Source organism: Ambystoma mexicanum, chromosome 13 (genome assembly GCF_040938575.1).
Source record: "Ambystoma mexicanum isolate Mex_15411 chromosome 13, UKY_AmexF1_1, whole genome shotgun sequence".
In the NCBI taxonomy this organism is placed as follows: domain Eukaryota; kingdom Metazoa; phylum Chordata; class Amphibia; order Caudata; family Ambystomatidae; genus Ambystoma; species Ambystoma mexicanum.
The window spans coordinates 147,064,022-147,077,879 of record NC_090938.1 but is presented as its reverse complement, the minus strand read 5'-3'; the positions used below and the strand labels follow the sequence as shown (position 1 = coordinate 147,077,879).

The 13,858-nt window shown below is 45.1% G+C and overlaps 1 protein-coding gene across 2 annotated transcripts in view; it reads left to right on the top strand.

Moving 5' to 3' along the window:
* Positions 1-13,858, top strand: part of HMGA1 (high mobility group AT-hook 1) — a 109,500-nt gene that overhangs the window by 22,703 nt on the left and 72,939 nt on the right. The window contains exons 3-4 of one of the 2 annotated variants that reach the window (XM_069633513.1): positions 6,344-6,498; positions 8,707-8,787. In XM_069633513.1, the coding sequence (XP_069489614.1) occupies positions 6,494-6,498; positions 8,707-8,787 (86 nt within the window). In that variant the 5' untranslated portion in view covers positions 6,344-6,493. The remainder of the gene's footprint in view (positions 1-6,343; positions 6,499-8,706; positions 8,788-13,858) is intronic. The other variant, XM_069633514.1, reaches the window with a different exon arrangement.

Genomic DNA, 13,858 nt, shown 5'->3' with positions numbered 1-13,858 from the left:
AAAGATGGAGAATGAACACCAGCCTGATCAAACACCCAAGGGACAAGCAAGACCTCAAAGACATGATAGAAGGGTACTTCGCTCTGAATGAGGGATCGGTGGAGAGGGTGGGTAGCTTGTGGGCACTTGGGAAGGCTTATCTAAGGGGAATCTTGATACAGAAGAGTTCCAAGCGAAAGATAGAAGGCGGGGCTAAGCAGGGGGCAGCTCGAGAAAGAAGTAGCTCGCTTGTCGAGCCTATAAGATAGGGCACCTTCTGGGGAGAATTTAATGGCAGTAAGGAGAGCAGAGTATGAGTTAAACGTGCTATTCACAAAAAAGGCTGAATATGCGTTATTTTGATTAAGAGTAATGCACTATGAACAGGGAGAAAAGGCAGGACGCCTGTTGGTGGCTCCGCTTAAGCCGAGAGATGAACAGATGGCAATTCCTTCAATCGGGGATGAAACCACCGGAGAGAATATCATGACCCCGAGTGGGATAGGCCAAGCGTTCTACATGTTCTATTAATGCCTCTACACAGCAGAGGATCCCTTGGACCAGAGGAGGAGGGGGGAATAGGTTTAAGAGTACCATAACTCTTCCCACCTTAAGTAGCAAAGATAGAAGTGCGGTGGGGAGCCCGTTCTCGATGGAGGAAGTCCAAGTGGCCATTAGGGAAATGAAATCAGGAAAGTCCCTGGGAGAGGATGTATTTCCCCCAGAGGTTTATAAGCCAGGAGGTGCCAAACTAGCAGAATTACTGACGCAGGTCTACAATGAGGCAGTGGGGAGGGAGCGCTAGATCCAGAATTCAACAGAGCGCTAAAACTGTGCTGCCCAAGTCAGGAAGTGGTCCAACATGCCGCAGCAGCTACCGCCGATATCCTCGATCAATGCAAGCATCAAGGTTCTAGCCAAAGTGCTAGCGACACGACTACATAGGGTCATAACAAAGCTGGTACACGAAACACAGATGTGTACACGACAGGGCACCTAGCACAAGATAACATGAGGCAGTTGTTGCACACATTATGTCAGGAAAGGACGGGCAGCCCAGGGGCAGCGCTCTTGCTACACACAGAGAAAGTGTTTGATAGGGTGAATGGGGGTACCTATTCAGGACGCTGGAGTGCTTTGGCCTAGGAGAGGAATACATTAAGAAGGTCAAGCTGCTCTATTCTCAACCGAGTGCGAGGGTTAATGCTGGAGGCACATCACAGAACCATTCAAGATCACGAGAGAGACGCGGCAAGGCTTCCTCTCTCACCACTGCTATTCACGTTGGCTTTGGCGCCCTTGTCCGCGGTCATAAGGGGAGTATGGGAATCACAGGGATGCAGACGCCAGCAGCAGAAACTAAGGCCCTCCTGTATGCGGGTGACATTATGCTTACACCGGCAAACCCCGGCACCTCCATAGCAACCCTAGTGAAAGTGGTGAAAGACTCCTCTGCCTTTTCGGGCTACAAGATAAACCAGGATAAGTGTGAAGTAATGCCCATGAATAAAAATACCCTGAGGGCTAGCCTACTGGATCACAACCTTTGGTGGGTGGAGAGAGGATTGAAATATCTAGGGGTGAACTTCAATCAAGGCCTGGTAGACATGGCAAAGGACAACACAGAGAAGATATGGAACAGCATAGTATTAGACGTGGCCAAATGGAAGTGCCTAAGCTTATCTATCTGGGGTACGGCGCAAGTGGTAAAAATGATGGTTATAGAGAGAATTGACTATATATTTGCAATGCTGCCCCTGGAGGTGTCGACTCTCCTCATGAAGAAAATACTAGGGGCATCAAAGATTTTGTATGGGGGAGCTTGAGATCGAGGCTCAAATTGGATAAGTTATATGCCCCCACAATGGCGGGAGGTCTCAAGTTGATGAATGTTGAACTATATTACCTAGCGCAGCAACGTCCCCAGCTGATGGCTTCATGGGAGGAGCCAGGGGAGGCACCGGGGTGGGCCAAGATAGAACAAACCATTAGCAACACCAAAGGAATAGCGATTGTGTGTGATGGAACTGGCGGGAACTCGCAAAACCCAGTCTTTTTGTCGACTGCCAAGGCCTGGGATTGTGCACACTCCTGGCTCACGGTAGACTGTCACTTGCACCGGGAAGCTCCTATTTGGAATAATGGAGCTATTAAGGTAGGAGGGCAGTGTATATCGTGGGCGGGGAGGGCCGCCAAAGGGATACGGCAGCTCCAACATATTTGCGATGGAGACCGGCTCCTCAGCCATGATGAACTGGTAGCCAAGTCACTCCAGCGCTATGTGTATTGGGGGACATATCACTGGAGAATGGTTTTACCACTCAGGAGAAAAGATTGCTAATCACGGCACTGCTACTGGCCAAACAAGGTATTTTAAGGCTATGGGGAACACCAAAGGTGGCGGAGACAGCGGCCTGGGAAGAGGAGATGATAAAAGTAGAGACGTATGAAAGACTGATATATAGAATGCAGGATAAGGAAGCAGACTGTGCGCCAACGTGGGGTAAACACTTAACTCGTGACTGAAGGGCACTAAAATGGAAGACGTATGGGACCCCCCAACCAGTGCACAAAGGCTACGTGAGGCTGGGGAGAGTGGAGGAGGGCTCCTCGGGCGAATATGGGTGTGTACCTCTCGCAGGAGCCTACATAGCTGTGATTGAGTACCCCTGAGAAGGATATAGGTGGGGGGGGGCTTCTGATAACACCTGAGACACTGGGACGTGGATACCATTGAGGGTTAGGTCTGATGGAGGTGGGGGGTAGTCCTCTGCTCTCTAGTTGACTGTAGTTAGGTTACTCATTGGGATTCGCCCCAGTTACAGGGGTTGTTTGTTTATTGTTTGCTCTTAATTGCATAGGAGTTGTGTAGGTTCATCGGACCTCATTCGTTATCCCCTCGATCTTATTTCTTTTCTTTCCTTTCTTATCTTTTTCATTCCTCTTCTTAGGCATTTTGGTTCACACCATTAGTAGAACATTGCAATTACTTCAGACACTGCACTTCACTCACAGCACTGCTTACATGTGCTTTTCTACTCATAACTTCTCTTTCTATATGTGTCTTTTTCTTTCATCTTATCGCTCATAGTACTAATCATACTTTCCTTCGTTCACCCTGGCCTCCATATGGCTCATCCACTGGACCCTGGGGGTGGGTGGGTGGGTGAGTAGTTCTCTCTTTCTCTCTGCCTACCACTGGCAGAGCTATTCCCAATGTGCAGCACCAGTTGCTGGAGTTTGGGAAGGGTGGTGGCAGATGCACGAGGCAGAAAGGACAATGAGCAGGACGGGAGGATGGGGGGGTAGTGGATAGCAAACTCATGGAGAGAAGCAGATGGGTGGTGATGATCAAGGAGGGGCACGTAAACTACAGGAGGGAGGACAGAAGAGTGGTCACTGTATGCTTATGCTTATTTGGCTCGAGAGGATAGCTCAGGGGGAATGCGCTCGTCTTGGAAGCAAGACGATGCCGACCAACACAGGTTCAAGCCCCGGGTCCGCGCTTAGAAACCTCTGGGTATTAAGTGGTTTATAAATAGCCCATTACAATTCCAATTCCAATATGTATAATGATGGAACAGGGTGCCCCTGTTCCTATGCTTGATTATTCTTACTGATAATAATAATGTGGTGTTTATTACTATGACTTCCTATATGTTGAGGGTGATTTATAATGTAAAATGTTCAATAAAAACCATGATTCCAAAAAAAACAAAAAAAACAATGTGTCCATCGTGGCCATTCTTGGATAAAGCGCCCCCTGCAGCTCTCTAAGTAGCGCTACAATACTGCGCGGTGTTGCAGTCGAAGCACTGGCAAAAGACTCCTGGAGAAAGTGTTAAGCGAGTGGGTTATATACATAATGGAACCCAGAAAGAAAAGCAAGGGAGATAGAGGAAAGAAAAAGAGAAAATAGGGCATGGTGAAAAAACAAGAGAGATCAAAGGCGACCTTGAGAAAACCATGCAGAGGTAACCAAAGAAACCAGGGCATGTTAAGAAAGTGGGCAAGATAAAAAGAAGAGAACAGAAATGCAGGTTGCAAAGAAGAAAGAAAATGGAGGAAAACAGAAACATTAATAAAAACGCAAAATATGTGACGATTCTTCAAATGGTATGAGAATATATAACATTCGCAAACATTGAAATCAAACACTTTCTTGTTTCTCTTTTATTTGCCCCCTTCCCTGGGGCTTTGGGGGGTCCCCTTAGTACAGTGCTCCTTTGCTTCTCAACTGGGGTCATGCTTTATAAATCCCATACACAGACATACTTTTCTACTTTACCCATAGTTTCCAATTAAAACAAATGGTCATTTGCTTACCTGATTAGAACCTGTCAATATAAGCAAGCCAGAATAAATAAACTGGGAAAAGAAATGACTTTTTAGAGATCCCTCCCCCCGAGTTATTCTCCTTTTGCAAATGGACATTTGCCTGCATTGCGAGAATATTGACTTTGTGGTGACATGTTCAGAAGTTTAAATAGGAGAAAAAAAAGAAAAAATCTAATTGCAAATTGAATTCAACGTGTGATGTAAAAGAACAATAATGTACAAAATACATGAAAATTAAATACACAACTAGAAATAAAATAACCACACAAAAGGTTCACATAGAAATTCTTAAACACTGTGTTGGTGAGAACAAATCACATTTTAAATTGCTGTTAAAGCAATTCTTACTTGGAGCAGTGGTAGAGGTCTGACTTACTGTTCTGCTTAGACGGGTTGTCCAACTCCAGGCTTAGAGGGCCGGAATCCATACAGGTTTTCAGGATATTCATGAGGCAAAATGTGGATACATTTAGAATCATTTTATGCAAATGTATCTCATGAATATTGATGAGGGGTATCCTGAAAACCCGGCATGGAGAGTTGGACAAAATGTCTGGTGAGCAGGAATTCAGTGAGCTCACAAAGCGAGCCAATTGAATGGATTGTCCACGCTGTTTGTATATTGACGTCTAGGAAATGCATGCTGATCTGTCAAAGTAAACTGATTATTGAGAAGGGATGTCGAAAGGAAATAATTACGAGTCAAATTCACTAGTGATGAGTCGCGCCACTATGAGCAGTTGAATGTTCGTTGCCAGAGTTTGCGCTCCTGTGTAGGGACAGCCCAAATAAGCGAGGCACATTTTCCGACAGAAAATGCAGATTTCTTACGAGAACAGACTTTCACAAACCTCAGCAGATTTGAGAAATCACCTGCATCTTTTTAAATGTGTGGACAGTTCCAGAGGTTTCCCCCTCTTTAACCATTGACTTTCCACAAAAGTATGAGAAATATTTCTGCAGAATTTTCCAAAGTTGTCCGTAGAATTGGACTGCCTCTAGACACGAATGCTTTCACTCATGGAGGAACCGCCCACTGCAATTCTGTGCATACATATATGTGCACAGAAGCCATGAAATGCACACACAATTCCTCTGTCTTGTATTCAAATCTCTCCATGACCTGCCCCCCATCTCTCTTCCCTCCTCTCATTACATCCTCCCTCCCAGCCTCTCCACTCTGCTGATCTCTTCTTACTTACTGTTCCCCCATCTCCTTGTGCTTCCTCACAATTCGGTTTCTTTCAGCTCTTGGCCCCCCTACATTGGAACTCTTTACCTTTCTCTGTCTGCTCCATTCCCACATACTCCTCCTTCCGCACCTCCCTGAAACCTCTTCTTCTCCATTCCCCGCTGATCTCCCTTCCTAACTACCTACCGTCCTACTTCCCTATTCTCCCTCCTACCCATCTTCCTTCCCTCCCTTTCCCTTATCCCTACTCATCATCCTTCCCTTATCCCTTCCCTTACCTAGGTAAATTGTTCTATATATTGTCTTGCAGGTTTGTCTCATGATTGTTACTATGCTTCATTCATTATTCTTGTATACTGTTGTTATATTGTAAAGCACTTTGTATTAAAGCGTTATATAAACCTAATAAAAATACAAATACAAAAATACGTGGCCTAAGGCCAGGTAATGGCAATGCTTGTAAAAAGGTGCAGCCTACAAAGCTCTCCCAAGGTGCTTCCACTTTATAGTTTGTTGATAGTAATATCAGTTGTCAAGCACAGGTTCTTCCCAAAATGTGTGGGAGCCACAAAAGCAAATTGTCCAAAAAAAAGTATGAATGGGAGAAAAGCTTCAGTGTGCTAACCCGAGTGATCAATAGTATATGTAATACTTGTGGCGAGTCAATAGACAAATCAGGTCTCTGGCACTTACTTATGTCCAAAAACAAAAAGTAATTTACAAACAAAATTAACAAATAGTTTCCCTCAAAGTATACATTTAAATTACAACCTTTTTCGCTTTTCTCACTGCATTTCTTTCTTTTCTTTTTGTCTTTTTTCTCTGGGATTACAGTTCAAAATAAGGACCTGTAAGAAACAATAATTGCTAAGGAAACTCAAGTACCTATGTATTTTGACTAAAAAAAGATATTTCTTAGCCGGTATCTCTTCAAACTCAAAGTTGAATAATTGGACAAAAAAAGATACATATTGGAAACATCCAATGGGGTGAGTCAAATGCCCTTATTTTTAGTGCAACATAATACATCTTTCCCATTGCTAAAAATCAGCTGTGCATTATAGCATCGTGTATTTTATTTTTAGACTTTATTTATTTTTTCCTTTTCCTTCCTTCAGACCTTTTCTCTCCTGATGAACCATTGGCATTAACAATGGGGAAACAATTGTTGAGAGATACACTTGTAACAACAGTACAACATTGAAAATGTGTGTTGATCATCAAACAAGTGAAGAAATGATTAGTGTGAAGTAACACCTTGATGCATTTAAGAGAGAAATACTTGTAATATCAGCTCAACATGGAAAATCTATATTGATTATCCTTTAAGTGAAGAAAATATTAGTGTGAAGCAACACTTTGATGTATTTATTAATTTGGGCACAACAAATACAATTACTTTTTGTTTTTGGACCTAAGTAAGTGTCAGAGAGCCGATATTTCTATTGACTCACCACAAGTATTACATATACTATTGATCACGCAGGGTGGCACATTGAAGTTTTTCTTCCATTCATACTTTTTAATGGTCATTTTTATTTACAAAGCGCCTATACACAGGCAAGTGTTTCAAAGCTCTCAAGGAGGGTGGGAACATGAGGAAAAAACAACAGTCCCTCAGAGCCCTTGACATTCTGAGACGATAATAGTCTGCACAGGCAGAGTAAGTGCGTAATATACATTTAACAGTTGAGTCACAGCAAATAGGCCTGACGACGATTCTTCAGTTTTACCTAGTGCAATTAATACCAGCTGATTTGTAAATGTCACCCGAATCCTGAGTTGTTTTGCTGTTCGTTTTGCCTTCATTTGGTGAGCACCAGACCCTCCACAGGGTGGGAAATATGACACTGTTGGAGTTCTTATTGAAAAGGGTTCTGTGAGTAGAAGTGCTGGCTTTACCAAAGCTGCTGTCTGCATCTAAGACTGGTTTACCTTCCATGTGAAGGGAGCTACTGAGTGGTGAAATTGGAAAATAACTGGAGGAGGAACCCACAAGGGCTGGGGTGGGGGTGGAGTTTGGGGGGCACTGCCCGAGGAGGCAGGGTTTAGTGGGATGGAGCTGGGAGGTGACCTACGATCAAAGGAAATGTTCAAACTAATAGTTTAAAGCGGCGCTATTTCTTTCATGATGCTTATTTTCCAAACTATATATCAATTCCACTTCCATGGCACTGGTGATGAGTTACTTTACTATGTGGATAATAGCAACTGTTGCTGAGTACTTTTTTTTTAAATGCACAATTTGCATCCCATTTGATTAAAAAGAATCCCCCTTGTGTACTATTCAAACAGGGTGATTTCTGTTTGCCATAAACAACGATTTATTTTACTTGAACCACACCCGGCACAGGTCCTGCAGCTCCCCTCTGAAAGCAGTTGGGTGACTGCATCTGTGGACATGGAGCCGGACGTATTTATTCGGATAGATATATCTGACAAACATTGCATAAATAAATAAATAATCTGGGTCCATGTATCTGACAAACATGGCACAAATAAACCGGGTCGTGGCTGAGGACTGTAACTTCCTCTTGTGACCCCTTGCACGGGGTCACCAGAGGAAGTTAGTTTGCTCGCAGGTGCTTTTATTTTTTTCCCCCCAGTGCAGACTCTGGCTGGAACCCGAGATCCAGCTACACATTTGGTGGCAGATCGCCAGCGCTGCTACTAAGTAAATGAAGCAGTGGATTAACTTGCTTTCCAGTTGCCCCCTCATTGCTGACCTCACAGCGTGCACCCATAGGTCAGCTTCACATGGAGTGTAATGCTTGGTTTTGTTTTGATTATATCAGGGGATTGTTTTCCTTAGAGATCAATGAGTCCAACTTACAGCTTGCTGTTCACTACTTCACATAACTTACAGTTTGCTGTTCACTACTTCCCATTGTTTGAACCCCATTTTTCACTGGAAAAAATGTCCATTTGTCAAATTGTGAATTACTGAAAATTATTCACGGGTATGACATCATCCCTGTGAAATGTGGGTTTTTAAACCGCTGCTGTATGAGAAATAAACACTGCCAAGCATGAAATAAAAAGGGTTAATGTAATAATACTATTTTTTAGAATGAAACCGACCAAAATGAGGTAGAAAGAAAACAGAGCCAGACAAAAGTCAAACCAAGACCGGGCCTTCACTTGGGCCTATACAGTCGCTTGCTAAAACTAACACCCCTCTACTTTCTCCTGCACAGGAGCCCAGTGAAGCCCCCACCCCGAAGAGACCACGGGGGCGACCGAAAGGAAGCAAGAACAAGGCCACATCGCAAAGCAGGGTGAGTTATGATAATTTCAGAGGACAGTGAGTGGTGGAACCGCGTTACTAACAACCCCATTTATGGGTTAGGGTCTTAGTAGAGCCCCTACAGCTGGCTTGAATCTCTGAATGCAGGGGATAGCATTGATATCCCAGTGGGCAGATGTAGGAAGGGGATGAGGGACCTCGTTGTGCCGCTATTATCAATTCTCTTATGATATTCTAGACCCACATTCATTGAAGCCTCTGGGCTTGATCTTCATGTAGCCCGTGGCCCAAAGTGGGCCCAACTAGGCAGGGCTTCATGCGTGTCCCCTTGAGGGAAAACTAGAAATGGAGACACAGACACCAGAGGGTAGGTATAACATGCTTTTAGTGTGTATATGTGTATTTTGCTTATGTCTCTTAGAAGACTTACCTGGACTGAACCATCCAGCCCACTAAGGTGGGGGGGGGGCTGACAGGGCAGATCCATCAGCAAGGACTCGCGCAAGGGGGACACAGAACAGGAGTATGAATTGGAATGTTTAATGAGAAGGTGTGTTTGGGTTTTTTTAAATAAAAAAGTTTCCCCGTTGGAACCCTCAAATAATCCACTTGGGTGTCTGTACAGGAGGTAAGAACACTGGGCGTAGTCCATCTCCTGTTTAACAGCAATTTTATTTGCAGGTGCAGTGCACCCCTCGTCCTTCCTAGCTGGTGTGGCGGGCTGGTGCAGTGTGTTCCCGTTGCGGCCGCCCCTGGCCTGGGGCAGAGATCTGCACCCCCTTGCCCAGGCCAGGGCCGGAGAGCATAGGCTACATGTAGCTTAGCGCTTTAACAAATATGCTTTCAAAAAGTGCCTTTTTGCACGCTCAATTTTCCCAAAAAAAGACTTACATTTTTATGGTCAGAATCAGATTTGGAAGGAAAAGCCTGGAAGACGAGAGCTAAAGAGAAGGAAGATGGCATATTTCACCGCCTCCATTCGCTTTCCGCAGTTGCACCCCCACGCCTCAGTTGGATGAGAGGAAAGTCCTCTGTAGCAAGCAGCTGACACAGATGCTAATGTGCACAGGAGTCGGTGCGTGAGGAGTTTCCTCCTCGGCTGCAGCCTGTGACTTGTCCCAGCAAGGTTTTTTGGTTGTCCTACTCTGCACTGACATTATAAAAGGGGAGATAAGTTTGCGTACCGGCAATCCTATATAAAAAAAATCAAAATCATTTACAGCCTCCTTTCAATGTGCCATTAAGTGGCTCGTATTTTCGGATTTTTATTTATTTATTTATTTAATGTGTTTATATAGCGCAAAAGACGAGAGCCCGTGGGCATGTGGGCGCTAAACAATACAGACGTGCATAAAATAGAAAAAAAGAGGCAACCAGGGGATAATACTGTTTGGTTACTAGATCAAGAAATTAGCAGGATGGTAAAAACAGATGAAGAGAGAAGCACTCCGCCTTGTTTCTTTTTGATCATCTGTGTAATTTTCAAAATCCACTCTGCACTGACCCCCGCGCGGTCCAGTATCACCACCAGCACCTCTTGCTGCATCCCATTTTGATGCAGGCGGAGAGGTTCGACTCCCCCTGGATTCTGCTAGATGTTTACACCGGTAGTGGGCAGGCGGAATCCATATGGTTTCACAGTAAGCCTGGCTGCCATGCATGTACGTGGCCGCTGGCAATAGCGTGTGTTTCCTGGACGCAGCTACAAAGGCGTGGGAAACAATCTAAATCTGTTGGAGGTGAAAAATGAGCATGTTCGAGGGATTTAAAGAGAAGAAAACGCACACAGATGTCAGCGAGACGTTGCACTTAAATGGCTGAAAAGATCAGGAGCCTCATTACCGCTGAGATACCACCAAACTGTATTACTGTTACCACCATTCGTTAATTGAAGTCCATAGGACTACAGGGGGGATTTTGGGTGGTACAGTTGCAGTATTAGCTCCTGTTGCTTGCTGGAGGTTTTTCCTCCACCTTATCCCCAAACTTGTAAGTTGCCCGGTGCGGTAATGAGGCGGTAACGGCATTACTGCCACATTTTGACCACATCACCCAATTTATAATGTATGGTAGTGATTTCCAATTAGGGGTCTCCTCTTGTCTTCGTCTCCGCAGTCTGGTTGAGTATGTTGGCCGCATGTGCCACAACAATGGGGGACCTCACCCCACTCGTCCCATAGCAGCACCAAATGCAGGCTTCAGCGACAAGCGTTACACCGCTATACTTTGATGTTGTCCGCAGAGTTTTTCGGCCAGGAGTGTTAGTCAGGGTTTGTTTTAGTGGAAGAATTCATAATTTAGGGGCTGGTTCTGGGGGGAAAAATTGTATACCGCAGAAGTCGTTTGGGGGCACTAGTGAAACTCGCATGGCGTGTTTTCAAAAAAGTTCTTCGAGTAGCCAGTGCGGGTTTTAGCAGTAGCAGTATAATTTGGTGGTGGGATTTTATGAGTAGTGTTATTTTCGCATTGACTTTTGGGGGCGCCCATATGTTTATGGGATGCTTTTAGCTTTTAATAATTTTGTAACCCTCTGGAAAAGAAATGTGGTACAGAGGAACCATACAGAGCAGTCAGACACAATTGGGCCTCAAAAATACTGTTAGGAAAAAATCAGACGTTCTACAATCATTAGCGAATCCCACTGCTGTTAAATTATAGACATTTTGAAAGAACTTAAAAAGCATCCGAATTATTAGCATTGCTACAAAAGTTATGTACATTTTTTAACGTGTGACTAAATTGAACTGCCTATTTTGGAAAATAATACAGTTCAAGGCAGCCACAGGCTTACTCCTACCCTACTGCAGGAACGTTAGATTAGCCGCGCGTTACTGCAGCAATGTTATGGGACTCACAATTTCGTGCGTGAGCCTTGGCTTACCCGGGGTTATGGGACGTGGCGGACTCAGCCCATGTTCTGGACATCCATTTTGCTGAGGCCTTCTCCTCAGATGATATTAAAGCCATAACCACGTGTTGCAGGGACTGGAATGGGTGGTACTAGCGGCCCAGTGATGTTACCACCCTTTCCAGCCTGTGGAAGGGGTGGTTATGGCTATTAGCACCCCAGGTTTGAAATCCAGAAACCTAGGGTGCTAAGAGCGTTCAGTTAATTGAAACAAAATACTTCCTTAAAATGGCCGCCATGGATCAGGAAGGCAGGGCTTTATAAAGAGCCCATCTTTCATGTTCATGTCGGCCAGGAGGGACACGGACTGGCAGCAGCGGGTGTCATCATCAATGAAGTAATAAGGTAAGTGGGGCTGGTGGTGGGAAAGATGGAAAATTTGAACGGAAGGGAGGGGAGGGGGAAGTTAGGGGTGGGGCAAGCAGCCATCAGGTTGCTTGGAACACTGGCTTGCATGGATCTGCCCGCGATCCAAGCAACCTGATTGGTTGTGGCCCCTGCCCGGGTGCTAATTGTGGATAAAGCCTTGATCTCTAATAAAGTAAGTGTGGGAGAGCCGTAACTTCCGATCAACCAAGCTGACGACAGGTTCAAGCCCTTTCGGGGCTCCAGTTGATGAAATCCATAAAGTAGATTTCCTCTCCCACCGTTCCACTCATTGGGCTCTTTATTTTTATTTTATTTACTGGACATTTGTATGGCACCTATACACAAGTGTGCTACAAGGCAAGAAGGGTGGGAGACATGGGAAAATCAAAGGGAAACAACAAGAACAAAAGAAATGGTTAAATTGGCCTTGTGACAATCCTACCGTGCAAATGCATGACAAGGTGATAAGTGGGAGGGGGTCGGGGAAGAGGGAGAAGTGCAATACTGGGGAGCCCTATTGATGGGGGCTGGTAAGTGCTACTCAGGCCAGGGCGTTAAGTGCCCGGTGAAAGGGGGGGAGGAAAAGTGTAATGGACAGGAGGACTGGATTGGGATAGTGCAGGAAAGGGCACACGAGGGCAAGTGCTGGCAAAGGAAACAGGCAGTGAATGGTAGGGGCCGTAGTCTGGTCCCTGTATGACTCTGAAGGGACCAGGCCCCAGTCACAGCGGCAGGTGGACAGCTTAGCGCGGGAGGGGGAGAGGGAATGATGAAGAGAAAAGGAAGGTCTTGAGAAGGTTCCAGAACTTAAGGAGATCTGGCTCAAGTGTGGGCGGGGGGGCTGTTCCAGAGGGAGGTGCCAGCCGAAGAGAGGGATCTACCTCCCACTCTCTGCTTGGAGAACAATTTGACTTGCAGAGAGTTGGAGGCAGAGGATCGTTGGATTCTGGCTGGGCAGAATTTCGGGAAGGCAAGCTGGATGTAGCGAGGTCCCAGGCCCCAGAAATCCTTGTGGATGATGCAAAGGGTTTTGAATTTGATCCTTGCAGTCACTGGGAGCCAGTGGAGAGGTTCTAGGGCTGGAGACATTCAGTGCCTGGGCTTGAGGTCAAGGATAAGCCTTGCAGTCCTATTCTGGATTAGTGGGAGGGGAGAAGGGAGGAAAGAGGAAGGTTTAGGAAGCGGCTGTTGCAGCAGTCAAGCCTAGAGAGAACTAGGGCTCTGGAGACGTGACTGGACGAAAAGCACTCAAGTGCCAGACCTCTTACCCTTCCTGTTGATGATATGATTGCAACAAAAATAGGAGGTCACAGTCCATTAGATCAAAGGCTGCAGACAGAGCCAACAAAACCACAAGGGGTTCCAGCCTCTGTCACTGTCCTAGAAGATACCCGTTGTGTTGTCATGTCGCAAATGATTAATGGCTCTCCAGATCTTTTGGTCTGCCACTCCTATCTAGACATCATCATAATGGGGGATCATGGAAGTAGTAGTCAGAACATCTGGAGAGTGTAGCATTTATAGTATCCATCTGTACTGAGTGCACTCTGTGCAGATAGTAGAATATAGTGATGTCATTTAGAATTATGTGGGACATTAGTGTTCCAATAGCTACAGTTGGGATTACAGGATGGGAGAACCTAACTGAAAGGATGTTACCTATTTAGCTCTTGCCTTTCTTACATAACTTGCCCTGTAACTATAAATAAACTTACTAATTTTTATATACATAAGTCTCCAGTGCTTTACATGATTCCTGATGAGTAGTTACCATATTCCAATACTACAGAGAGCCACAGGCTGCAGACCCCTATTGCAAGAGAAG